General features: G+C 48.0%; 3 protein-coding genes across 3 annotated transcripts in view; all 3 read left to right on the top strand.

The window, feature by feature from the left end:
* The first annotated feature begins 426 nt into the window (after positions 1-426).
* On the top strand, positions 427-7,778 carry LOC135819309 (phosphoribosylformylglycinamidine cyclo-ligase-like). The gene is made up of 6 exons (XM_065332492.1): positions 427-559; positions 638-851; positions 1,996-2,145; positions 3,711-4,640; positions 6,382-6,639; positions 7,422-7,778. Exons 1-6 carry the CDS (start codon positions 546-548, stop codon positions 7,602-7,604), a joined length of 1,749 nt encoding a protein of 582 aa, XP_065188564.1. The 5' UTR covers positions 427-545; the 3' UTR covers positions 7,605-7,778.
* Positions 7,779-13,685: 5,907 nt separating this feature from the next.
* On the top strand, positions 13,686-15,705 carry LOC135819314 (large ribosomal subunit protein uL22-like). Its single transcript, XM_065332497.1, has 6 exons — positions 13,686-13,843; positions 13,930-13,970; positions 14,053-14,187; positions 14,610-14,708; positions 15,235-15,331; positions 15,516-15,705. Exons 1-6 carry the CDS (start codon positions 13,804-13,806, stop codon positions 15,659-15,661), a joined length of 558 nt encoding a protein of 185 aa, XP_065188569.1. The 5' UTR covers positions 13,686-13,803; the 3' UTR covers positions 15,662-15,705.
* Positions 15,706-19,846: 4,141 nt separating this feature from the next.
* Positions 19,847-27,549, top strand: part of LOC135818825 (phospholipase B1, membrane-associated-like) — an 18,360-nt gene continuing 10,657 nt past the window's right edge. The window contains exons 1-4 of the mRNA XM_065332050.1: positions 19,847-20,190; positions 23,566-23,636; positions 24,759-24,816; positions 26,067-26,125. Of these exons, the coding sequence (XP_065188122.1) occupies positions 20,103-20,190; positions 23,566-23,636; positions 24,759-24,816; positions 26,067-26,125 (276 nt within the window). The 5' untranslated portion in view covers positions 19,847-20,102. The remainder of the gene's footprint in view (positions 20,191-23,565; positions 23,637-24,758; positions 24,817-26,066; positions 26,126-27,549) is intronic.

Raw genomic sequence — 27,549 nt, 5'->3', positions numbered from 1 at the left:
TTTCGATCCATGATTGACAGCTCAAAAGCCCGTGGAAGAACACAATTCCCCGCAACGCTGCTGATGCTTACAAAACTACAATACAATGGCAACTCTCTAGTCTGTAATGTACTCTTGGTCAAGCTATAAAGAGTCAAAGACGTGGACACTTCATCGGAAGAACTTACATGTACGGTAATTGAATAAATACTATGATTATTATCAAGAGTGCATAAACATTTTTTTTTATGGACTCTTGACGAGTCTTGTTATTTTTAAAAAATTAACTCGATTTGTAAAAAAATAACTCAAAAACGTTTTTGGGAGCTTGTCTCCAGGCAACGAAATAATGGCGGTAATATCTACGCCAGGTTTTTTTCGTTTTTTTATGGTCAAATTAATTTAATTTGAAGCAAAAGTCATACTGCACTGTACTCATGGTACTGGTGATTGGTGAACGTGGGAGCATCAACTCAGTCAAAGAGAGAATTACTACAATTGCATAAATTGCCTCTGAATGGTTCCCTCTCCGCATAGACCCGACAAATCAAAAGGTCTTTAGCGCAATGGCTGACGATGAGTGAGGAGTCTTTGTTGGTTACTGCAGTTGTGCCGTTTGGTTGTTCTGACACCTGGATTTCGGGACTTTTGTTCACAGGGCTTCAAGTGGTCTGAGCTATGCCAGTGCCGGAGTGTCAATCGATGCTGGCAATCATTTGGTGGACCTCATCAAGCCTTTGGCGAAGGCCACGGCACGCTCCGGGTGCGATGCTGCCCTGGGTGGCTTCGGAGGGTTGTTTGATCTGAAGGCAGCCGGCTACCGCGACCCAGTGTTAGTGATGGGAACAGATGGTGTGGGAACTAAACTCAAGGTATTGGATACGTACTGGTACAATCTCTACGCTTACATGTTGTATTCTACCATGCTTATACATGTACATGTAGTGAGAAATACTTGTAGGCTTCTAAGTTCTAATGCTCAGGGACGTAGAAATGGAGTGTGATGTAAACATGAGAGAGCAGTGCCATCTCAGAGCCCTCGCTGTGCAGTATATTTACCTATGTCGTCATACGAGCTACTCAAACTGATAAAAACGTCATTGCAATCCTGGCAGATAGCTTGTACGTAGGTGCATGTGTTGTAGGTCAATCCTTTATGGACTGGAAGAATAATGTACTGAAATATGCAGACTGAATTTGACCTCACATCGAGTTTCACAATTCCCCGGCTCGCTTTCGTCTTCTTTGCACGATATGTACAATCTTGGTGGGCTATCTGGAAAGCCCATCGCAAGAGGAACACAGTGGGTGACGCTTGCTACCACGATTGTCAAAATGCCAGTGCTACAGCCCTGCCTCGAGTTGGTGTGCTGTTTTTTGAATGAGTTTCTATTTCGCTGCATGGCCAGGAAGGTGCCGACGTACAGTAGATCAAACCACACAGAAATTGATCTCGCGAGCACACCGTTCGGGTAGGTTTGCTTAGTCAATCCAGGTTTGCATCCAGATTCACTGGAGTAGTCGCAGGATTAGTTCCCAGTGAAACAGAACGAACGGAAGATGTTTGCCAGAAATGTGCAGATATCATTGCAATGTGGCTTTCATTGGGTGTTGCAATTTTAACTGGCTGCTCTAGCCTGGGGGAGGGGGGGGCAGACCACTTAAACACCCTTATTCTAAGCGAAGCGGCGGCGGGACGGAACAATCAAATGCAGCCTTAGGTGGTAGGTTTGAGCACCAGAAATGGCGAATATTGGCACTCACAGAAAATGTTTGCGATTTCTCTACAGTACCGTCGGTCCTCGAAGAACTGCGCAGTCAGCCTCCCATCCTAGACCGCTCCTATATTCATGTATTACAGTCTATGCAGAGTTGAGTCACCATGACTGTATATTGTGTATAATTAGTAATTACACTGGTATGCTGTGCTTGGTGAAATTCTAGGCTGGTCATTCTTCGGCACCCGACGGTACTGTACTTTGCGGTGTGTATTTTTCTATTTTTCTCTCTCTGCAGATTGCGCAGACATGTGGCCATCATGACACGGTCGGGCAGGATCTAGTTGCTATGTGCGTCAACGATATCCTGGCGCACGGTGCAGAGCCACTGGCCTATCTGGACTACTTTGCGTGCGGCAAGCTGGAAGTGGAGACGGCCAGGCAGGTGGTGAGTCCTCAGCAGTACTGGTCTGTGTTGACTTGGGTGTTGTAGTCCTTAGCAGTTCTTGTTGCACATATAGACATGGCCTCCTAAGCAGTAAGCACACGTTGGCGGCCAACAAGTTGGTCCGGTCACCACCTGACCAACCGAACCGGTTCCGCCGAGCCTGCTACGTAACCTGAAGTGTACAGCACTCTGATCATGATGCAGTGTGCGGCACGCTGCCTCTATCACATACCTTGCCTGCATCACCCCCACCCCACGCGCGGACACTCAGAAACCCACAACCTCTCCTACTGCTAGCATATGGTTGCGTAGTTTGCTCGAGTCCCGGCGTAGTTCCTAATTTGGGTGCACGTACTTCCGTCCAGTCCGAAAGTGAGCTTCAGCACTTCCACCGGCTTGCCGCATTTCTAGTTCACCATGCAGCTGTATTTCACTCTTCCATCTAACTATTCCCTGGGTTCCCTGTAAAAAGGCGTCGACGCCTGTTGGAAATTCCCTAGGAAAACAAGAATAAATAAAAGCTCACGGGGAATTTACCTTTGATGTTCAGCAGTGTGCGGCGAGACAGGGTTGCATAATGAAGTTAGCATGCCACGCAACTGCACCGTAGAAAAGAGCAGTTGCATGCTCTTGGTTTCAGTGCTGTCGAGTTCCAAAGAACTTGGGGTCAGCCTCGTAGGCTAGGCCGTTCTCATTTTCACGTGCTGCGGTCTACACGCAGCAAAGTCGCCGTGTATGCATGGGCATCACTGTGCTGTGCTTGGTGAAATCCCAGCCTCTTCGTTCTCCGGTGCCTGACAGTACTGTACAGTTGAGTCGCGCGCCCAAGAACGTTGTTTCCAAGGGGTTAGCCTGGGACGTTCTTATTTTTCATGAAATCTGGCTACGTTCTTATAGCACGTTCTCAGAAACAATCCGTACTGGATCATATGTATCCCACAAGATGCCAGAAAACCAACACCGCCGTTCTTAGCTTTAGGCTGTTGCGTTCTTAGAATTTCAGGCTGGACCTTCTTGGGCTCCACATTCTTCTGCGCGCGACTTTACTGTATGGTTTCGTTCTACTGCCGGACTAATGGCTACACTGTGTCACTCTTGCGCGCGCGAACTCTGCAGGTCCGCCTGGACGGATTTAGTCCGGGCGCACCCTCTGGGGAAGGCAGTTGTGTGGTGGCCGCTTCCTGGTGAGGTATTCCCTTCACCTGGCTAGTAAAGCGGCCTGATGAATGATATAAGGTATAATGTACGGTTGAGCCAGGTGAAATCCAACTCAAAAATGGAAAGTTGGCAGCCTGTCTGCTCTGACTCCCCCCCCCCCCCCCCCAATATTGTTGGCAGGCGGGGAGATTGATGGTATGTTTTTTTTGTATCGCAGATCGGTGCTGGAACTCACCGTGATACACTGGGCGTCTATATTACCGTATAGCAGTAACACCTCATCAATATCCTGCCGGTATGCCTTGTGCCTTCAATGTCTTTCTGTGTGTGTGCATGTGTGTGCATGTGTGCCCTGCTGCTGCTGCTGCTTGTGCTGCATGTCTCTTTCCCACTTGGTATTGTATCAGGTTGCCGGCATTGCCGAAGGTTGTCGCATCGCTGGCTGTGCACTGCTGGGAGGAGAGACTGCGGAGATGCCGTCGTTCTACGCCAGCGGGGAGTACGATCTGGCTGGCTTTGCTGTGGGCGCCGCAGAGCGCGATCAGCTCATCTTCGGCACGGACACCGCCCAGGCCGGTGATGTCGTGATTGGAGTGGCCTCTTCCGGCGTGCATAGCAACGGATTCAGCCTGGTGCGCCGCGTCGTCACCGACCGTGGTCTCTCCTACAGCGATGCGTGTCCGTTTCAGGAAGGCACCACCCTCGGTCGAGCGCTGCTGGCACCCACCAAGATCTACTGCAAGCTGCTGCTGCCGCTGATCCGCAACGGCAGCGTGAAAGCGTTTGCTCACATCACCGGCGGCGGGCTCCTGGAGAACATCCCGCGCGTGCTGAGCAAGGACCAAGCTGCCCACCTGGACGCGGCGCAATGGGATGTGCTGCCCGTGTTCCGCTGGCTTGCGACGTCTGGCGGCATCGCGCCACGCGAGATGGCACGCACGTTCAACTGCGGTCTCGGCGCGGTCGTCATTACATCGCCGAGCCGAGCAGACGACGTCATCGCCGCGATACGAAGCGGCGGCGGCGACCACGCGGCGTGGCGCATCGGTCACATCAAGTCGCGCGTGGAGAACACCGAGCAAGTTCTCATCGACAATATCGACCGTCTGGTGGAGCCACTGTGCACACCACCTTCGCCTTCTGCTGCCAGCGGCACGCGCTCCACTCACGGAAAGCGCGTTGCCGTGCTCATCTCCGGCAGTGGCACAAACCTGCAGGCGCTCATCGACGACTTGAACAAGCCCAGCAGCCAGCATGCACACATCGTTCTCGTCATCTCCAACAAGGACGGTGTGCGCGGTCTGGAGCGTGCGCAGAAAGCTGGAATTCCCACTAAGGTGAGGCATGTTGTTCAGTATTATTAGTACGGCCGAAAACTTGAAGAGAACGTTTTAAGTTGCAGCATCTGTGGTGGTGGTGCTGCTGGTGGTGATGATGATGGTGTGTGTGGTGGTGCTGATGGTGGTGCTGGTGAAGCACATTTTTTGTTGCAGTTTCTGTTGGATCGCTAGAGTTTAGAGTAAACTTTAGACTTTTTTTCTTTGCGTTCTTTGTTTTATGCTAGATGACGTGATTGTACTAGCATTAGAATACAGTGCCCTCTTTGGCATTGTGGCCCATCTGTGATGGACTTTGAAATAATGGTGGGGGGGGGGGGGGGACACTAATCGCCCCCGAGTACTGTAGTAGCAAGAGTACATAAGCCCCCAAGAGTGTGCAACTCCTGATACCCTTTCTATGGGGTGCGCCGACGGTGAAAACTCACACACGTGGTGCAGTGTTGCAGTTGTACGTTTCCAGATCGTTTTTAGCGAGCAGCGGAGTACTAAAAAAAGCACTCTCGGACAGAAACTCACTGCGCTTATGCAAATCCCCAGCATGATCACGGCAGATTTTCGGATTGCGCGCACGCTATCCTACGTTCGTACGTAGTACAAAGGTATCTGAGACACGTGATGTGAGTTTTCGCCGTCGGAGACCCCATATGCAGAGTTGCACACTCTTGGGGGGTTATATACTCTTGGTAGTAGTAGTCTTGAAAACTCCCCATGGACAGCTGTGAATGCATGCATTTTTGACGGGATTCAATCTTTCCAAACTGCAATTGTCTGACACATTTTTTTTGTCATCGATATAATTTCAGCAGGAGAGTATGATTGTGGCTGAAATTTTCTGTTCGTGTACTGCTCCTTGAGTGTACAAGATGTACTGTTAAATGTGTCACAATCCTGGCTGTAAGGGCACAATGTCTTGTTTTTCTGAGCTCGATATAGCGAGCATGGTGTTCATTTCTACTGTTTTCTATCCCATATAATGGTAAAGTCGTAAACAGCTTGCTTTCGGAAGTCTGTCTGGGCGCAGATCACTGAGATCAGGAGCGTTCTGGGGTAGAATAGAATATACCTTGTGCCTGCCGTGCGTAAACTGTGACGTATTGTCCAGCATGAGTCCCACCCATCAACCTCGCCCCAGTGTACCCTAACACCAAGAGTGCATAAGCAAGAGTATGCAACTATGGTTATGGGTCAGTGAGCGGCTCGCTGCCTTCATTACCTAACTTGCCTCCATCGTGCTCTGAAAGCATGGACTTAAACCAACAATTTTTCGTAGAGCACATACGTTTTTGCTCAATTCATTCCAGTACCTGCGCCATCTGCTGGCGGATGAATGTCACTAAGTGGACTCATGCCGCTGTTCCATGATGCTGTTGCGGTTATTTCTACAGTCAGACCTCGCATAACCGCACACATCCGTTTTCCACAAAAATATCCGGATAGGCGAGGAAACCGGATAACCGAACACCGTTTATGTTGGATGCATCACGTTTGCTGTAAATATGTAACCAGATTTTTTCTTCCGGATGGCGAGGGATCCGGATAATCGAGGACCGGATAAGCGAGGTCTGACTGTATTTCTTTATATAGGCTGGTGAATTTTGTCGTTGCTGTTACTGATGCTGGTGGTGGTGTGGTTGTTGCTGCTGCTGTTGTTGTTGTTGGTGTTGTTTGAATTCTTTATTCTCACGATGGCACCATCGCCAATAAGTTGTTGTTGTTGTCACTTTTCTATGATGTGTAGGTCATCTCTCATAAGGGATTCAAGGATCGTTCAGAGTATGATGAGCTCCTACACCAAGCCCTTGTGGAGGCGCAAGCAGAGATTGTGGTACTTGCCGGGTTCATGAGGATCCTCAGCGAACAGTTTGTGTCCAAGTGGAAAGGGCGCATGCTCAACATCCACCCGTCGTTGCTGCCCAGCTTTCGCGGCCACACGGCCCACGAGCAAGTGCTGGCTTCCGGCGTGCGCCTCTCCGGCTGCACGGTTCACTTTGTCGAGGTACAGTGCATGTCTGTCTGTGTGTGCGCGTGTGTGTGTGTATGTGTATGGTGTCTGGATCTGTATGTACAATGATTGTACGTTTGACTATGGGTGTGGGCTGGGGGGGGGGGGGGGGGGGTTATGTTTCCGGCAAGCGCAAACAGCTGCTACGTGCCTACAGTCCATTCAGAAAAAAATGAACTTCTAGCTTTTGGCCATAAATGGGTCAAACGTTGAGTTTTTTTAGAATTTTTTTCTGCAATCCCATATGGAATCCTCTTCCAATTATGTTTCTGAAGTTTTTTTGTCCAAAAAGCAAGCCATAGCAAGAATAGGATTTCGGCCAGGTTTTGCCCCAAAAGCACTGAATTGGGAAAAACCATCAAAATCCAGGCCGTTTGACCCCACCTGCAACAGTGCATTCTGCGGTTCGAACCCCAGTTCAGGCACCCTTTTTGGACCCTTTTTCAAATTTCAAAGTTCGCAGCACTGCACTGTGTACGATGAAATCACGAAAAATCGCCAAATACGGGAGCTCGCCAGAGCCAGGACCCATCATTTTATGAATGGACTGTAGCACCTTAATCATTGCAAATGGTAGCTGCTAACAGCTGGTGGTTTTCTTCAGCGTTGGTAATGAATATACCTAGTTGTGCGTTCGTAACAATTCAAAATACATGTACATGGAGTGAGCACCACAGCATCATGATGATACGTCCCTGAGCATTTTTTTCTCATCTTTACCCGTCTGTGCATGTGTGCATACGTGTCTGTCTGTGTGTGTGTGCTTGGCTGAATAGGCGGAGGTGGACGCCGGCGGAATAATCGTTCAGGAGTGCGTGCCAGTGCTGCCCGCAGACACGCTGGAGGCACTGCAGGACCGCGTCAAGGCCGTAGAACACAAGGCGTATCCGGAGGCACTGCGCCTGCTGGCCACGGGTCTCGTGCGCCTAGCTGACAATGGTCAGGTGGTGTTCACATAGTACAGTTGTAGCGTGTGCCTTTTTTCTTTTCTTTTTTCTTTTCATGAAACTGATACGTGTACATAAAATGTATGTACCGTCAGATCTTAATAACCCTGAGGCTGATACCCCTTGATCCTGCCAAGAGCGACATATTCCGGATATGCTGTACTATTTTTCGTGTTTTACTTTCAAGTTACCGTGCGTGCGTGTGTGTGTTGGGGGGGGGGGGGGGGGAGTGTTGGGCAATGATCATCGGAGAATGCATGAAGATTCATCCCTGCTGCTCATGATGTGCGTGAAGTGGCATGGCAGCATGCTTCACCGCATGATTGTGTACAATTCCACCATGCCCGGGACTGGACCAATTCCACCATGCCCGGGACTGGACCAATTCCACCATGCCCGGGACTGGACCAATTCCACCATGCCCGGGACTGGACTAACTGGAATCATACCTGTGATACCTGCACGTGCCAAGCATGCAGTCGTGTAGAGATCTTCTTCTCCTTCTCAACAGTGCATAAACTGTGTGTAACAACAGTATACAACTGTGATTATGGGTCATTGTGTGGTGCGCTGCCTTCATTATGACGTATCTTGCCTCCACCACGTTCCGAAAGCATGCACTCAAAACCACAATTTCTCGTACGAGTCCATCCATTTTTGCTCGATTCGTTCCAGTGCCTGCGCGATATCTAACTGTTGGTGCGGGAACTTTAGGTCCGTATGAAAGTTCATTTCAAACCAGAGGGAAAGTGCGATGCGCGGACTGCAGCTGAATGATGTAATGAAGGCAGCGCACAGCGCATCTGGCCCGTAAAAAAGAGATCACACAAGTTGTACTTGCATACTCTTGTTTTATGGACTCTTGTCCTTGTGTATAGCAGCCTGTACGTCGCAAACAAGTGTCCAAAGTCGTAGAGAGAACTTGGTGCCGAAATTCATAACAAGGGCCATGTACCTGGGTACATGCAGTCGAAGACCTACAGTTGTACATGTAGAATCTACAATAGCACCAAGAGTATAATATACCCCCCCCCCCCCCCCCCGCTTACATGACTGATTGTATTATACTCTTGGTAGTATCTGAACGTAGCCGGATAAGTGTGCATGCACCTTACCTGTACATAGTGTGTCTCAGGGAGTCGTAACTAAAATAGTTTACGCCTCCCTGGTACCATAGCATGGTGTATGTACAGTATCACTGTATAAGCACTCTATGCATGAATTTAAAAAAAAGAAAAGGATGAGTACAGTACACTCGTGTATTACAAAACTCATAATGTCAAAACAGGAGCCAGTGAGGTCATCTGAGACTGAAAGACCATGACATGTCGCGGATACATGTGTGATTTGTGCTCAAAGGGCATTTCCAAATACGTGTGGGACGATACTGTAAACTGCCTAATGTTCGGGGGGCGTATTTACATGTAATGTTTGCTACCGGTAATTTTGCGACAAGAGCGTAACACCGTTACACGATCGTGAAATCGAACTTCAACAGTTGATGTATATTATCAAGAGTACATAACCCCCGGGGGGTTATGTACTCTTGATATTATGTGTGGCCCAGTGCTCCGCGAATATTTGCCATCGTAAACTCGCTGGTTCGGAGAGATCGCAGAGAATTACTGGGCGGTTTACAGTACTTGGATGTGGACACTGGCACCACGATCACGAGGCATCTGGCTAAAGAGACGTCAGGGTTCTTGAATGGGGGCGCAGTGCCCCCTGCTCTGGTTGCACCCCCCCCCCCCCCCTGTGAAAAAGTGCCGCCCCTCCTCATTTCCGATTTTTCATGGAATTCAATGAAAATGCAGTCGAAAGTCACTATTAGGCCAAGTAAAAAAATTGATTGTTTATCGTCCGCGTCCGCCCGAATTTTCACCCTCCCAGCCAAATTATTTTATTTTTTTAATATTGGTAAATGTATTGTATGTACTGCGGTCTACGGCCTCTAATCAGCATGGCCGTAGATTTTCGAAGGTCGAGTCCACAGACTGAACCATAACTTTTGATTATCAGCTGCTTGATTTTCTTCATTTTTCTACGTTGGTTGTTGCACTTTTCCATATTTATATATAATAGAATCCTCAAAATGGTCTTGCAAGATGTTATTCATGGCTGACGATTCATCTGCATCACATGGATTTATATCACTCTGCGCCAAAATGGCTTCAAAACAAACAAAAAACGAAGAAAAAGGCACGCTTGGGTTGCGAACACCTACCCTACAGCCATACATACAAAAATAATAAATAAAATAAAAACCTCCCATCCGCCCCGATTTCTCGGGAAAAGCTGACGATAAATAATCAATATATTTTACATGGCCTTACATGTATATGGTTCATAGAGGCACCCAGGGAGTCGTAAAATACTTTTACGACTCCCTCCAGGCACCTTTGTCTGGGCGCGAAGTCGGCATTTCACCCCATATGTTGCATACATGTATGGCTAGAATCCTGGACATTCTACTGCACTAGTGTTCTGGCCAGGTCAAAATAGTGTGTGTGGGGGGGGGGGGGGCACAGTTACCCTGTTACCCATTTTCCCCAATTGTCTTGCAATGCAAAATGCAATGTATGGGGCTAAACCACCCCAAGCCAGACAAGTGTGCCTTCATGAACCCTCTCTTCGTGTGTTTATAGTGACTGTCGACTGCAATTTCGTTGAATTGCGATGAAACAAATTGAGTAGAGGCCGGGGGCGCCATATTTCCCGGGGGGGGGGGGGGGGAGGTGCTCAATCAAAGACTTTAAGTAGGGGGACCGCAACTGCCCCCCCCCCCTGCCCTCCTTTGGCTAGACCCCTGTGCAAATCGGGTACAGTATAGAATCGTAACAGTGTACATGTACGTGTATGCACCTGCCATCACCATGATCACATTTACACAGACAGTGCACGGTCCTGGTATTGTCGACGGTGTACACAAAGATGTGGCTTTCCTAACGTGGAACATTCGCCATACTACAGTCTACAGTGCTGGCCAAAGAAATCCAACCTTATGAATAAAGTGGCACCACGTTCGAGTGCATAGATCAGTAGGTGTAGTGCTAGGGCTGCGTAGCGCCCGGCGCTATTTTATTTATGAGGTTGGATTTATTTGGCCAGCACTGTAGTATACGAACACCTGGCTAGCGGTCTCTACACAGCAGGGAGTAGTGATATACCGTATTTTTACTACTCCCTGCTATGCAGTACGTGGTGGTCAGTAAACTGATGCTCAATCATTCATCTTGAATTGTTACTTTGTATATCGGTGGCCCCGTCTTAAAAATAATATGCAGGTTCTTGATGCAGGGAGATTCGCACTGCCGCTATCACCCTGTGCAACACGCTATGTAGTGCAAATCTCAATGCAGCTGAGTGTTCAATTCCTCTACAGTATGCTTGTACAGTTATCCAAATGTACAAATCGGTGCATCTGGTAAATCATGCCACACAATGTATGCCCTGCGTCAACATGACATATACAGACTGAGCCCACTGGGTTTCTCCATTTTTTTTCAAGTGACTGGCTTACTACATGACTTTGTGTAGAAGTTCATGTGCCGGTATACCCAACCTACCTGCCAGCAATGTGAACACAGATGACACTGTAGTTATACAGTCATGTACATGTATGCGGGTAACACTATTTGGTTGTAGGGGGTCGTCCGTAATGATCGAAAAATTAAAAAAATGTGCAAAATGGGGTGGGTTGTGAAGAGCGCTGGTGGAATTTTATTTTTTGATTTCGTACACTTGTTGCACCGTACAGTAGCGTTGATTGTTGCAAACATTGTGCTTTGTAGTACTTACTTCTTACTTGTGTTATGATCATGTTGTCACGGTGCTGCGGTGAGCTCCATGCTTACGGAAGTAAAACTTGAAGCCAGGTTCCTAACCATTATGCTTCTATTTTGTAGTCAACACATGCTTCTACGTAGTGCGCGCTTTGCACCTTGCATGCAGTGATGCATTCCTGCACCGTGGACTCCAGTCTAAACGTGTATTTTTCTGTGTAGCGAATTTTCGGTGTTATGGGGTATTCACACGACAGGCAAATCCACGTGCACCGGAAAGTTACTATGGTATTTTACCTGTGAACGAGAAAAGTGCCTGAAAGTGGCTGAAAAGTGAAAGCGAGCTGGGGGGGGGGGGGGCCCGCTTTCACGATAATCGTGGCGTGCACGAGTACATTTACACCAAAAAGCGCGAAACAAGACTTGATTTTTACGCGGCTCTTTAGAGCATGATAATTATTGTATGTGTGTTTTGAAATTTTGAAATGCCCATGGCTACTGGTCGGTGAAGCATTCAAAAATGCAAACGTGCCTGCCGTCGAGTGCAGCTGTGTGAATCCACACAGTCACTTTTCTCGTATGTCACTCCCTGTAAAACGTGCAAGTGCCTGTCGTGTGAATACCCCATAAGGGACCTGCCAGGTTTCAGGTGTAATGTGGAATTAGGCGATGAGCGTTCCCTCTGCACGTACAGTGCGTCCTCCAGTGTCATTTAGGTGTAATCTAAATTTAGGCCCCTGGTTTCTCTACGGAAATGACCGAAATTTAAGTTACACCGAAACTAACGTGCTACACAGTACCTACTTGTTTATACCGGTAAGAAGAAAAGGACCAGAGAGCTACAAGTGACGCTATGATATCCACTAACACCACCAGTTACTTTACAATCAGCTCGTGCGATAACATTGCACGACACTGATCAACGGTGCTGACGTTCTACACCTAACTGGCAATCAGCTCTAGCACATCTCGGATGCACACTCCAACAGCCTTCCAACTTGGAAGGTTCTATATAGAAAAAAACATTAGGAGGGGAAGGTGAGCGCAACCAAGACAAGCACGAGCTGAAAGTCTAAGCTGTGAAGGACGTTGGTGGTACACATGTCCAATACGTATGGATTATCCCAGGAGTACGAGCAAGAATACCCCCCCCCCCCCCCCCCCCCAGGGGTTATGAACAAAAGTAATGGAAATCATATCCCCAAAGGGAAGCTGTACACTGTACAGTGCATACTGTCATGCATCATGGCATGTATTGTGCAAGGCGTGTGCGTGTCAGGACGCGCTTCGAAAAATCAGCTTCTGTTCGAGTCATGCTTTTATACGCGACATTTTAATACGGTATAATTATTATTACATTTATCGTGTACTGAGTTCAAGCTAAGATCGAGTTGCGGGCAATTCCTAGTTACAGGCAGCGCCTGGTCCCAACCTGCCCGGATGATTATATGATGGGAAGGGGAGTTCTATTGTACTCGCGTTAACAGTTGAATTCACGGCAGACACTTGAAACAGTACAAAAACGTTACAAGCTCCATTGTGCTTGGTGTAACTGGCTGAAAGTGAACGGACAACATGCACTGAAGTGCACATGTACTAGTATCCTGCTGCCTGTGCATGAAGTGGCATGACCTACAGTGAGGCCAATATTGCAGCCAACACAGATGTAATCGGCCTTTAGGGCTGTAGGGTCATCACACACCAACAGCTATAGGAAATTTATTGGCATTATTTGCACATGAAGTATTATAATATTTCTGTTGGCAACAGAAATACTCCATGAGCAAATTATGCCAATAGTCTGCCTTCATACAGGAAAGCGTACCTCGAAAGGAATGATAACATATCCCTGGAGCAGCTACAATGTATGTGCCAGTGAAGTAATATTACCTTCTGCCAACGTTCGTGGTGTTGCTAGGCCTCATTTCCAGACAAAGATAAACTCGTTTATCCATTTTCGAATTTCTTGCAACTATCTCGTACCAATTGCAGACAGCATGCACATCCCAGAAGGAGGGAGAAGCGTATGTCAGGCACTATAAAATTAAACGAGACGCGCTGATGGTGTTACTTCACTCTATCTATTCTATTTCAACATTCTGTCATTCACTGATCCAGTCCTCAAAATTAATAATAATATTTTGCGAAGATCCATGTCCGGACGTCCGCGGATCCGCTCGTACATTTCAATTTTCATGCATGATTTTTGCGGCCCTGCATTCACTGTTGCATGTTGTCCCATTTTCAGCATATATGCGCATGCGCAAAACTATTTCGTTCCTCTTCTTACTTCACAAGGTATGGCCGAGTAGATTGGCTTTTTTCGTAGTGTTATTCCTCGATGAAGCTGCTGTTGTGGATGCCCGAGTGGAGTTGAATAAGTGTTGACTGGTTGTTTCTTCCTCTGGACTGAAATTTCAGGCTCCAAGATGCCGGTCTACGCAGTTGAGCCGGAAAATGCCACGAAGTGTATGTTGGCTTGTTTGGAATAGTTAGCATTTGCCCGAGTGCAAGGGAGTGAGATATGCATTGATTGTTGTTTCTGCATCCTGTAGCTTGTAAGGCACGCGGGTCCAACCTCCGTGTGCACTTCAAGGTAAGTTGTGGAATATACATCCTCAGTGATGTTGGAAAAATGCGTAAATCCTATGGACAATTTCCACAATATTCGCTTTTAGAACACCCGTGAAGCCGCCCAGGCCATCAAGAACATGCACATCCGCAGGGCTTCACGCTATCTGAAGGATGTCGTCGACAAGAAGCAGATCATACCTTTCCGCAGGTACAGCGGTGGTGTTGGTCGCAAGGCCCAAGTAAGTATATCATTTGAATGATTCTCCTCGTGCGCGTGCGTGCGTGCCTGCCACCGATTTTGTTATTGTTCGTGATCTCTTTGTAGCCCATACGGCTGCCTTATACTGTTGTGACACATGGAAAGTCGTCCATCGTTTGGTTGTGGCTTTACATCTGTTGCAACAGTCTTTGCTTGTTTTCAATTCAATTTCAATCTTGAATGCGATGTAAATAAATATTGTGAAAAAATATTTCATGAATCTTAGATAAAATTATGCACGTGTATAGCAGTATTACTATTAGCGGCTCATACTTCTGTAGCATGCGGAGCGAGTGCTTCCTTTTAGCAGCACTCAGATCGATCATGATAATGGCTGCAACATGCCCTTATTATAACTGAATTCGAACTCTTGCGTTTTGTTTTACTACTTTTTTGCTATAGTGCAAAGCCTTCAAGCACTCCCAGGGTCGCTGGCCCAAGAAGAGCGCGGAGTTCTTGCTGCAGCTTCTCAAGAATGCTGAGAGCAACGCTGAGCTGAAGGTATGTCTTGTTATATTCAACTGATTACTCTTACATTCATGTGATGTCAGGGAAATAATTGTCGCTGTATAATATGGTCGTAGTATTGCAGTTGGTGCCATCCAGCAGCCAGAGTTTAGTTGCCTCCAGCTTACTTGTTTACAGTTACACGTGTTGTTCTCGGCTGGGCATTTGGGGTCCCTGCTAAATTCTGGACTATTACCTCTGGTAACTGGTCTGTAATGGAGGCATGTATGAATGCCGTGTAGCTGTACCCTATGCTGCGGATAATTGTGATGCCTGCATCCCTGTTTGCTAGTACTTCGACACAAACATGACTTGCACTCTAATAATAGTGTACAGGGCACGAATGTGTGCTTGTATGCTTAGTGCTGTACTTCTACAGTACGATGTTATGTAAGCCTTTCTTCCACCTGGGATTTATGTGAAGCCTGTCTAATGTTGCCTTGATTTCATGGGACGGGTAAACATAGTCACCCCTTGTCCTGGGTTTCATCATTTTCTTGTGCTGTTGTCTCCTGCACAGGGTCTGGATGTCGACACTCTGGCTATTGAGCATATCCAGGTCAACCGTGCCCCTCACATGAGGCGTCGTACTTACCGTGCCCACGGTCGTATTGGACGTAAGTGGCCATATTGACCCGGTGTATGAAAACAAGGCCGTTGCTGTTCAATCCACCCCTCGATCTCGAATCTGAACTTTTCTTGCTCTTTCTGTGCATTGGCATGTCCAGAGAGTTCTTTTTGACCACTTTATAACAGCAGCTTTCTTGAATCTCTTATTTCTGCTTTTTTTGTGTTTCACAGCCTACATGTCATCTCCTTGTCACATTGAGATGATCCTTACCGAGCGCGACCAAGTCGTTGCCCGTGCTGAGGGTGATGAGGCACCCAAGAAGAAGGTGTCCAAGAAGAAGTTGGCCCGTGAGAAGATGAAGAACAGGGATGCTTAGACTCGGCAGTTTTGATCGTGGCTGGAAAAAAATAGTAAATGGCATTTGCTCAGTCCGTTTTTGTGAGTGGTGTGCGTTGAATAGTCAGTTTTTGTCTGCATGTGGGGGGGGGGGGGGGGCTGTCTTCCGTCGTGTGTCGTTGTTTGTGTTACACTATGATGTCTACTGACCGAAAGTATTTCGTTGAGCAGTATATGAGTTGGCCCTGTACGCCAAATTGACACTGCAAAACTTCTCGGGGTGGCGGGGTAGAGGAGATCCCACTGTGCCTGCCGTTCAGGAAAGAGAATACGCCCTGTGGGAATAGATATTTCATAAGCCCTTTCCACCTCCCATGGTGCTGTGTTTACATGAGGATTTTCAGCCCTGGTTGTATGGTACCATGGTTTTGTTTTTCGGCAGCTTTGCCAGATTGCCCAACAAAATAAGACCGCCCCAGGGCCTTGGGAACAATGTTTTTGGACGCGCAGCTACTGTATGGTTACATGCCCCTGCTTTCAGAGTGTGGTGGAGCCACAGTTGCATGTTCTTGTACGTCTACAGTAGAGTCACGTGCTCCCAAGAACGTTGTTTACATGGGGTCGGCCTGGGACGTTCTTATTTTTTTGCAATCTGTGTTCTTAGAAACAATCCGCACTGAATCATATCAAGAGTACATGACCCCCAACTTGGGCCAATGGTGTGCAACTCCAGCTACACTGTATGGGGTCTGCGACGGCAGAAGTTCACATCACGTGATGAACCCGTACACATTATTTGCACTCTATGCATGATTGATACAGGGTTGTATGCAACCCAGCTTTGGGTACAACTCTCTTGTGGTGACTTTGCACTGTTTGCCAGTGTAACCTTTTGAACCATATCACGTGATGTGAAGTTCTGCCGTCGCAGCACTACATAGAGGTTGTGCAGGCAGTTGCCCACTCTGCCTGCGGAATATTGCAGAAAAGGGAGAAATTGCTTTTTCTGGAGACTTTTGATGTATCTTCACAGCCAAACCAACCTGCTTGTGACTTTCAAAATCAATGTGCACTACAGTAGAGTCGCGCGCCCAGGAACGTTGTTTCCAAGGGCTTAGCCTGGGACATTCTTATTTTTTCAGCAATCTGGCTGCGTTCTCATAGCACGTTCTTAGAAACAGTGCGTACTAGATTATGTATTCCACAAGCTGCCAGAAAACCAACACCGCCGTTCTATGGGTACGTTCTTAAGAATTTTAGGAGGCTCTCGAAAGCAGACGTGGATGAAACTTGGAGATTCCCACGGTTTGGGATCAGCGCATGCGAACTACAGCTGAAAGCATGTGTTGTACATGTACGCATTTCCCTTCTTGCATATGCACAATGCGTACTACATTCGTGGTACTCAAGATCACGGCCCATTTGGCGCTTCATTTCCGAATTCTTAGAGACCAGTTTTTGCATTATACCACTTTCTTCGACTTCTCTTTTCTTCTTCTCCGAGAAGCTAGAGAAAATGAGAAAGCATCCTTAGCTTTAGGCTGTGGTGTTCTTAGTATTTCAGGCTGGACGTTCTTGGGCTCCACGTTCTTCAGCGCGCGACTCTACTGTATATTGGGGGTTATGAACTCTCGATATTATGGAGCTTTCAATGTTTTTGACCAGGATTTCGCATAATTCCATTTCAGAACTTATGGAGACAAAAAACTTCGATGGGGTTGCAGAAATTCGATCTGTTTTACGCTCATTTTTCAGGGGCCTTGAAGAATTGCCACAGAATTCTGCACGGAATTTCTGATATTCTGCCGCGGAATTCCCAGGGGACAGCCCCATGGAATTTTTTTAAAGTTGTGCACATCTTCCGCGGATCCGGTACATATTGGGCTGAATTTGCGGTAAAATGTGTTGGTTTACAGATCTTCAGTCATGCGTCTCATACGGTGCTCTTGTACCCAATCTCCATCACATGCACTGTACCGGAATGGCACTGCAGTGCAGTAGGAGCATGACATGCAGAGTACAGTTGCGCATCCAAGAACGTTGTTTCCAAGGGGCTAGCCTGGGGCGTTCTTATTTTTCAGTAATCTGGCAGTGCATCCCTCCACGTTCTTCGGCGCACGACTGTACGCGCAGGGCTGCAATAATCAGGCACTGTGACCAGGCGACTAGCCTGGGGCGTTCTTATTTTTCAGTAATCTGGCAGTGCATCCCTCCACGTTCTTCGGCGCACGACTGTACGCGCAGGGCTGCAATAATCAGGCACTGTGACCAGGCGACTGGTGTACGCATGAGCATGTGATGTATATATAAACACATGGTACGGGCTACAGAGGGTATTATGGGTGATTGTATGCCCTAGTGCACTACTAGGGCATACAATCAGCCATAATACCCTTCCGTACCATGTATGAACTATAATAAACACATGGTACGGAGGGCATTATGGCTGATTTCCCCCCCCCCCCCCACCGAACCATGTGTAGTATTGTGTACCATAATTTTGTCTACAACTAGGCACGTGGCATGTATGAACTATAATAAACACATTGTGCATCGTGCATTATGGCTGATTTATGAACGTTTTGTATCAGATTTACTTGCAGTTCCAAGAATATGCCTTTGCATTTTTTGTGATAGTGTTGCCTATTGGGCGGTTAGTTAGCTGATTCGCTGTGGCTTTGGAGTTGCCGTTGAACGAAAACAGCCCTGACCAAGTGGTACTAGTAATTAGACTAGTTTTGGGAGTGCATTGTAAATGTTCTTATTCGGAACAATGATCCTTTTTCACATGCACCTGAGATTTTGTGCTGTTATAGTTTACTTGAGATCCATGTGCCAGATGTACAGCCCTAGTGTACATGTAGCAACATGACTTTGTAGGTACATTTGAAGTACATGTACATGAAGGTTCACCAGTCGACTTGTTGTAATGCATTGTAATAGACATGCTGTATGTCATTCTCTTGTCACGTTACTTCTCCTATGTCGACATTGCTAGTAAAATATAATTGCTTTGGACGGTGCGCGTATTTTTATAAGTAGTTTCGTTTTCGACCTTTTCAGCTGCCATTTGCCCTGACCATGCCTCATGCGTGTTTCACAGCATAGTACTTTTCGGCTCGTTTTCTTCTTCAACACTAGCTGTCTCACTTTGTTCTTGCCCATACAAGAGGCTGTCAATCGTACCCACCCAGTAGTTTCGTTTTGTGTGGTGTCTGCGAGTGCATGTGGTGTCCGCGAGTGCATGTGGTGTCCTTACTGACCTTAGGAACGGTCTCATGTGCTCTATGTGCGCTGGAGTACTGCCAATCAATCATGTTAGTGTACCAGGTCACCTGGTCACTGCCCTAAAAGCATGGCCTGCCAATTATTTATGTACCAGGTCACCTGGTCACTGCCCTAACAGCATGGCCTGCTGCTGGTACATAATTATTGGCAGTGCACCAGCGTACATGCTGTACGCCTGGGGTCATTCCTGATGTATGTAATCAAGCACGCTCAGGAGGTCATGATGGCTGAATCTTGCCCGAGCCTGCAGCCCAAGGGCCGTAGGCCCGAGGGCTGCAGGCAAGGGCAAGATTCAGCCATCATGACAGACAGATCAGAGCGTGCTTGATTTGATTTCTTACAGCGCGAAGCAACATATTAGGGAAGGTCGAAGGGTCGAAAAATTATTCCCGAAATGACGTCAAACGGTCCTGAAACTCCCGAAATGACGTCAAACAGTACTGATGGCCTGATTATGCCCGCGGCGGGAAGATCGCCTATTGGCCATGGCCCCGGCAACGATCACGTGTCATGTAAGAAATGTGCATATACTCAGTATGGGCAGGAGCAAGACTGCCAAGAGTACATGTACTCTTGGCAGGTGGTATTGTACCGGTACTACTACTCCCTGGGCATGGGTACGCCGTACCCGGGCATGATCGCAATCCAGGGCACGGTTCTGCTCTGCAGCTCTGATTGGCCAAATGCTAGCAACGACCTGACAACAGGCACGTGACATGTATGAAGTATCCACCAGGGAGTAGAATCTAGTACCCAAGGGCCAAACGCCCACTTGCACTGATGTTCCCCCCGCGCCGCGGCGCCGTTTTGTATCACCAAGACATATTAATAATTATCGTACCGGTACGCGGTACGGTGACTCTATCTCGTCAAGCTTGGTAGCACGTGTGAGCCTGTAGCTAGCTGTGAGGATCTAGGAGGAAGACCTCGAAGCTACAAAAATAGGCAAGGTACTCACTCTTGTAGTACTTGTACACTGTAGTTTGTTTTTCGACTGTCGAAGCCAAGAAAGAGAGGCACTGAACAGTGCTGGAAACGACAGTTTGGCTAAAGAGAAACTGACCTGCAACAATCAGTCTGTGGTATTGTGGCCTAGGACTGTCGACATTCCTTCCCGGATCCCTGAGGCTGTGCGTACTCTGTGCACACATACCTGACCATTACATTTTTTGATTCGTTGTTGGAGAGTGAAAATGCCTAGGACTACTGCTGCCATCCTTGCAGCTTTCTTTTCCTGCATCTCACTGGGGACAGCTTTGGGCGAGGATGTTTACATGCGGGGTGAGTGCTCTCGTTTTACACTCTGGAATATCTTCGAAAGGCTTTTTGCTACACTCCATTTTGTGTTCTTATCGAAGTAAAACTAAAAAGGGAAGTTGAGAAGCTGTTTTGACTCTGGTTTCTCCCATAAATAAGATTTCTTCCCTAAACACATGGTCGGCCGACGAGCCCCTTTGCTCACTGCTCAGTGTGCTGAGCCCGCTGCCACTCTGTGACTGACGACTATTCTGGCACCGTCCGCTGCACTGATAGGCACCCTGTACCATCCATGCGTTCATGATCTATTACAAACATACACAATAGTCATGTAGATACAGGTAGATCTACCGTAAAGTACCGTTGATCCGCCTCCATGATCACGCTGTGTCGCTTCCAAGCTGGTTTTTCAGTAGGGGCGGGATCAAGGCTTTCATGTGCAGTAGTAGTATTTATATGCACAACTACACAAAAGGTCAGACTGTTTTGCACAACTACACAAAAGGTCGAACTTGCTGTGCTGGATTGTGCACATTTTCATCCATATGAAGGGTTTTTTAGATGGAAAACCCCAACAACCATTTCAGCACTTTTCGGATAAAGGCCAAAAAAGGATTCACTTTATGCGTAATCTGTATCTAAATCCTTATCTGGGTACCAGGTTTCTCAAAATTTGTGCTTGCCGCGTTTTGCGTATAAACTCTTCACATGCATATCTCCACTGGCACGCATTCTGCATGTGTACCCCAGTCCAAGTGTGGGTTCACCACCGTACTTTGACGTATAGCGTATTTTCCCGTTTATAAGTCGACCCCGGTTATAAGTCGAAGCCCCGTACTTGGGACCTCGACTTCCAGGTTTAATGGCAGTCAAACCCCGGTTATAAGTCGACTACCCCTTTTTTTAGTTCCGTTTTTAGGTCCTAAAAGGTCGACTTATATTCTGGAAAATACGGCACGCTGTAGTCGCTTCACAGGTAGATATTCAACTGGGGTCGGATCAACGGGTACTGCACGGTGTGAGAAACACTGGACTGCCAATATGCACAGAGGCACAGAGGCACAGAGGGCACGGCACGGATACCTGTAGAAGTACAGTAAAATAATATGTCTTATAGGACTACTCCGGGGGACTTCCTAGAGCAGTCCTGTTGGCCAGGCAGTAGCTACATGTACATGTACATGGTCCCCCTTTTCAGGCTCAGTATTTTTTATTATGTTATAATATTATATTTTTACTAAGACTACTTAAATGCTGCAGCTAGGGAACCACACACGACATGAATCGTGTGTAGTATGCCCCTTGACTAGTCATCAGCGGATAATGCCGGCATAGTTCTGAGCATAACCCCACCTTTTCTGGGGAAAAAGGAATGGCTGGGAATATCTCAGCATATGTACTGCATAAAGTAAGCCAGTGCCCCGATTTGGCCCCAATCCAATCGGGCCTCATTGGGGATCCAAATGGGGACATGCTCTGCGACTCTTTTGCTGCATAAGTACTAGCATTGCATAAAGCAGAGCAGGGTCCCGATTGGGACTTATCCGGGGTCCAATTTGAGCCCCAACTGGCACAATTTAGTGATGCCTACGCGTGGCCAAGTTCACTTCATTGTACAATCATACACATGTGATCTATTATCTGTCTGATCAGTGTACAGTCTGTACCGGTTGTACGTGATACTCTAGCCAGGCCGACTGGTCAGGGCTTTCAATTGCTACTGCTAGAACCTGCCCCTTCGCACACACACACACACACACCATTGACCATTGGACGCCCATCGCCAGAGGCGATGATAGCGATGCTACAGCAGAAGCCATAGCAACTTGTGCTGGGATTGCACCATTCAACAGCTTGCAAGGCTGAAGAATTGACCACCACTATTCAGCCTGGTCTACACCACACAGCTTTGAAGTGGCTTTTTTCTGGCCAGTGAATCCCTACTTTTTGGTCTTTTTATTTTTTTCCCGCACACACATCACACCACATACTCCGGCATGCACTCACACACACACACACACACACACACACACACACACACACACACACACACACACACACACACACACACACACACACACACACACACACACACACACACACACACACACACACACACACACACACACACACACACACACACACACACACACACACACACACACACACACACACACACACACACACACACCCGCGCACGCACACGCGTGCACTTATATTGATACAAGGTTTCCATAAATGACCTTTCTTGGCAGTGAGACACATCGGTGCCGGATGTACACCCTTCATAGTATGACCTGTGGAATTATTCTTCCTTGCCGCATTTGAAGACGGAAAAGTGAGTGCTGCGCTGATGAGTCGACAAAGAACGAAACAGTTCTGTCCACAGATTGAGGATTGAAGTTAAAGATTCGGCCGGGTTCTACGAGATTTGGCCGGGTTCTATGAAATTTGGCCAGGTATAGCATAGCAAAATGTATGGAGAAGCAGTCTCCAACCGACAATATTTAAATTTGAACCAGGTTTTGAGCCTCCGAAATCAGGCTGTCGAAAGCCAGCTCGACCACTGTAAATGCCATGCTAAATCTAACGAGGAGAAATCTGTTGTTAGGCGAGACCAAAAAAATAGAGATTCCCGGTCCCTCCCGCACCTAAATCGAGCTGAGGTCAATTTTTTTACTAGTTCGTATACATGTACAGTGCGTATCGGTTATAGTGTGGTCGTGTAAAAGAATATGCTGCCTACAAGAATGAACTCTCATGTTTTCATATTCATAACATGGATTTCAAGTGCACATTTATTCTTACAAGCAATATTATCGTATAATAGAATATATCGGTCCTAAGAATGGACTTTGTGTAGCAAAACATACCAGATTAGTAGAAAGTATATCGCCTATAGTAATAATATCCGTCCAATGCTGTTCCGATCTGACTCGCGTTGGGTCGTAGTGCTGCAGGTTCAACTGTTGTGGTCATGTAACTCATTTTGCATAGCCACATGGTAAGCCTATGTGACTATGACCAGCCGCATGCACCGTAACACTGCATTGCATGTACGATGATCTTCCTGCCTCTGCGCACATGCACATGATATGTCACACTTGATTTATCGTGTGTAAGAAATATCGGAAATAAGAATAGAAAGTCGTTTTTCAAACACCCACGCTATAACCCATACCTACTGTACAGTACAAATTATGTGAGTAGATCTGTGACACGGAGTCACACAAACCCTTGTACGACTCGCTGGTGTACGACTCCTTTAAATATTCTTCCTTGTATGGCTGGTAATACTGCCCGCATGGTGCCCCAAGCATAACAGTCCGATACACCGTATCTCCTGCTAGTGATGATGGCTATTCTGACTAGCTGTACTCTTGTGTTGTGCTCATTCAGGTATCAAGCCTACCAATCCAGGCACCGCCGAATTTCTCCAGTTAGACGAGGAGGACCTCAAGCTCACGCCGGTTAGTGCGCCTACTCTTGTGTCGTGCAGAGGGATCAATTTGTAGTCTTCGGGGTGCTGAGTCGAATAGTCTTGGTCCGAGGAAGCTGAGCCACTCCCTTCCTCCCTTATTCCCAATTAAACTCGCCACTTCCACTGAAACTGGGTGACTGCGCCCTACTAGATGGGGATTTGTATGCAAAATGTCGCTAAAAACGCCATTTCGTTCTTATAAAAGCACGCATGACCACGATTGGCCCATATGTTGTAGTCTTTTGGACGCTGGGTTGACTGGTTTTGGTTCGAGAAGGCTGCGATGCAGCGTTCGGCCCTTATTCCCAATCAAACATGGTTGAATAAGGGGTCGCGTGCTCATGCGTACACCAGTCACCTGGTCACCGTGCCTGCAGGCTACAACTTTCACACCAATTTTCAACTCGAGTGACAGGAACGCTGCAAGTTGTAGCCTGCAGGCACGGTGACCAGGTGACTGGTGTACGCATGAGCACGCGACCGCTTATTCAACCATGTTCGATCGGGAACAAGGGCCGAATGCTGCCGCAGCAAAGTATTACGCCTCACAGGCCAGGGTGGAAAATAGCCGAAGAATTTATTATGCATCGAATATTCGTTGGTTTTACAGTATGTGTGTGTGTGCATGTGTGTGTGTGTGTGTGTGTGTGTGTGTGTGTGTGTGTGTGTGTGTGTGTATGTATGTGTGTGTGTGTGCGCGCGCGCGCGCGCGTGTGTGTGTGTGTGTGCGTGTGTGTGCGTGTGTGTGTGTGTGTGTGTGTGTGTGTGTGTGTGTGTGTGTGTGTGTGTGTGTGTGTGTGTGTGTGTGCGTGCGTGCGTGCGTGCGTGCGTGCGTGCGTGCGTGCGTGCGCGCGCGTGCGTGCGTGCGTGCGTGCGTGCGTGCGTGCGTGCGTGCGTGCGTGCGTGCGTGCGTGCGTGCGTGCGTGCGTGCGTGCGTGCGTGCGTGCGTGCGTGCGTGTGTGTGTGTATGTGTGTGTGTGTGTGTGTGTGTGTGTGTGTGTGTGTGTGTGTGTGTGTGTGTGTGTGTGTGTGTGTGTGTGTGTACATATACATGTACCGGTATGTGTAACTGCCTGTGTGTACGTGATTGTGTGTACGTGATTGTGTGCAGGTGTATGGCAGCAACATAACGTGCAAGGTGGAGCGCTCAGCGTCCGTACCAACTTCAGGTGGGTCCAGGTTTTTGTAGATAACATCTTCTAGCAGCTTGTTTTACCATCACCATCGTTCTATACTCGTACAGCGTTAAGTTATTTTCCAATGCAATGTCCTGTACAGCTGCGCTCGGTGTAATCCGACCCCAAGTGTATATTTGGTGCCCTTGACTTGCATGGCCCTTGATGCCCTGGAAGCAGCACGAATGCGGCTGGACGTACCCAATGTACATGGTACAAGTACAGTAATGCAATCGGAACTGATCCAGGGCGCCAGCTTTGCACTGTGGGTCGGGTTTCAACGAGCGTAACCGTACTTATCTGTACTCTATGTTTCTTATGTATGATCATCTCGACATGGTCACCAACACTGAATCATCATGCCTGGGGTTGGATCATGATCTAGCTGCCACCTCCGCCGCCGCCACTACTGGCCACTGCTTCTGCTGACTGTCAAATTGCCACCACCGCTGCCACCCATCATCACGGCCACTGCAGTCACGGCCACCGCAGCCCTCATCTTGCCACTATCCAGCCATGCTTAGATCTGCGGTACGTTGTATGATCTTCACTCAGCAAGAAGTCGTCTGCCTTTGTGATGGCATATGTGTTCTGGCACTGTCCTGCTGTTTTCTGTCACTTCCTTTCTTACCGGAATGGATGGTCTGAACATACTACTCATGTTTCGTCTTTTGTGTTCCATCTGGCTATACGTCATGTATTGTGCTGTCAAGCAGATGCCCAGGCAGTATAATATTGTTGGAGACAGGATTAGTACTACCGGTATGCACATGCACGTAATAGATAATTATATGGCTGCAGTGTTTTGAAAACAAATCACGAGATGACGGGATCATGCAGGCTTGATGGCGATCATATCACTATTACAGTCATCTACGTAGTAGCGGTATTCCTTTCTGTTGTCACATTGTCCTAGGTGTGTGTCAATTGTAGGCCAGTCTCATCAAAACTTGCCTTTGCTTCACCGACCTGCATCTATAAAGAGAATGGAGTGGCTTTTAGACACAGCATGGCCTAGTAGTGATAGTGGCCTCGGTGATACGAGTAAGATCGCTGGTTGCTGGCAGCGTTTGTGCTAGCACTTTCCCGGGCGACATGACTTGATGAGACTTGGCTGACTTGCAACTGCGATCCAGAGCAAACCATTGGTCAACGTTTGCAGTTTGTGGTTGTTTGTGAGAGATTTCCTGTGCCTTCTTGCGCCTCACCCATGTGTGCCATTCTGTTTTTCTTGCTTGGTTCAGTTCACAAACTGCGACCATCCGACATCAAAGTTGTTGCCGCTCTGGGTGATTCAGTAACAGTAAGTCATGTGTATTCTAATGGTGCTGGTGGTTTAGCAGCGCTCGGCACCCTGAGCCGCGACGTATTATTTACACCAACGTGATCATGTAACTTGTTGCGCGCACGCGCGCACACACACACACACACACACACACACACACACACACACACACACACACACACACACACACACACACACATACATATATGCGTGCCAAAAATACCCAGCATCTGAATATTGACACCGAAAGCAGCTCACAGCACATCTTTACTTATAAAGAAGAGGCACCTGTGACGTGTGTCTGTGTGTGTGTGTGTCACGCTCCTTATAAAGAAGAGGCACCTGTGACGTGTGTTTTTGTGTCACGCTGAAGCGCTGCGGAGCAGCGCTGCCCTGAGCACGCGAAGCGCCACTGCCAAAGCAGCGTGGGCTCCGCAGGAGGGTGCAAATTTCATGATCTCCGACGGTTACGTCGGCAAGCGAGCCTCCGCCACTGCCAAAGCAGCGTGGACTCCGCAGGACGGTGCAAATTTCAAACCAAAATTTAAAGGCCTACTGCGCTGCCCTGAGCACGCGAAGCGTGCGAATCGTGTAGCTAGCGGAAGCAGCCACAGAATCGTGTAGCAGGACAAGTGAATAATTAGTCAGTCCATTGTTCATGATGATCTCCGACGGTTACGGTTACGTCGGCAAGCGAGCCTCCGCCACTGCCAAAGCAGCGTGGGCTCCGCAGGAGGGTGCAAATTTCATGATCTCCGACGGTTACGTCGGCAAGCGACCCTCCGCCACTGCCAAAGCAGCGTGGGCTCCGCAGGACGGTGCAAATCTATGAGGGAGGTTCTTCATCGTTGGAAGGAGAAGGAGGGACGTCTGTTACGCCTTCGGGAGGCTGGTCAGGGTTGTCCATCACCTGGTGGCGGATGAAGCGGCTCAAAAAATTCATAAACTTACGAACAAAAGTGCGATGCGCTCTTCACTGCAGATCAGATGCAGAGTGCAGTCAGTGCAGATCTGGTGAGCTCACCAGTACTTCAGCGGTCTAGCCACCACGTGCTGAGCACGTGTGCTGTTCACGTACTTGCTTCACCCGCATGCCACATTCGGCCAGGCAACGCTGGCCGGTGGTGCTGCTAGTTTCTCAAGCCAGGAGTTAGATTTCACTGGGTACATGTCGTACTGTGTCTGTGTGTGCAGCCGTGTGGTGTAGACCAGGCTAAAACTAGTGACGGTCAATTCATCAGCCGTGAATGGTGTAATCCCAGCACAAGTTGCAATGTCTAACATAGCTTGTTCACTATCATCACTTCCGCGATGGGCATGTGGAAGTGTGCGTGCGCGTGGGTGTGTGTGTGTGGGTGGGGGGGGGGGGTGGGTGGGTGGGTGGGTGGGTGGGGGTGTGGGTGTGGGTGTGTGCGTGTGGGTGGGCGTGGGTGTGGGTGTGT

The sequence above is a fragment of the Sycon ciliatum genome, chromosome 6, assembly GCF_964019385.1.
Source record: "Sycon ciliatum chromosome 6, ocSycCili1.1, whole genome shotgun sequence".
NCBI lineage: Eukaryota > Metazoa > Porifera > Calcarea > Leucosolenida > Sycettidae > Sycon > Sycon ciliatum.
The sequence above is the reverse complement of the archived record's forward strand: the minus strand, read 5'-3'. Positions and strand labels throughout refer to the sequence as shown.

Bases quoted from the DNA above. Each gene is read 5' to 3' on its own strand.
- LOC135819314 (XM_065332497.1), top strand. From the start codon at position 13,804: ATGCCGGTCTACGCAGTTGAGCCGGAAAATGCCACGAAGT. The intron at 13,844-13,929 runs GTATGTTGGCTT...TGCATCCTGTAG, and splicing joins GCCGGAAAATGCCACGAAGT to CTTGTAAGGCACGCGGGTCC. The intron at 15,332-15,515 runs GTAAGTGGCCAT...TGTGTTTCACAG, and splicing joins TGCCCACGGTCGTATTGGAC to CCTACATGTCATCTCCTTGT.
- LOC135819309 (XM_065332492.1), top strand. The intron at 852-1,995 runs GTATTGGATACG...CTCTCTCTGCAG, and splicing joins GTGTGGGAACTAAACTCAAG to ATTGCGCAGACATGTGGCCA. The intron at 2,146-3,710 runs GTGAGTCCTCAG...GTATTGTATCAG, and splicing joins TGGAGACGGCCAGGCAGGTG to GTTGCCGGCATTGCCGAAGG.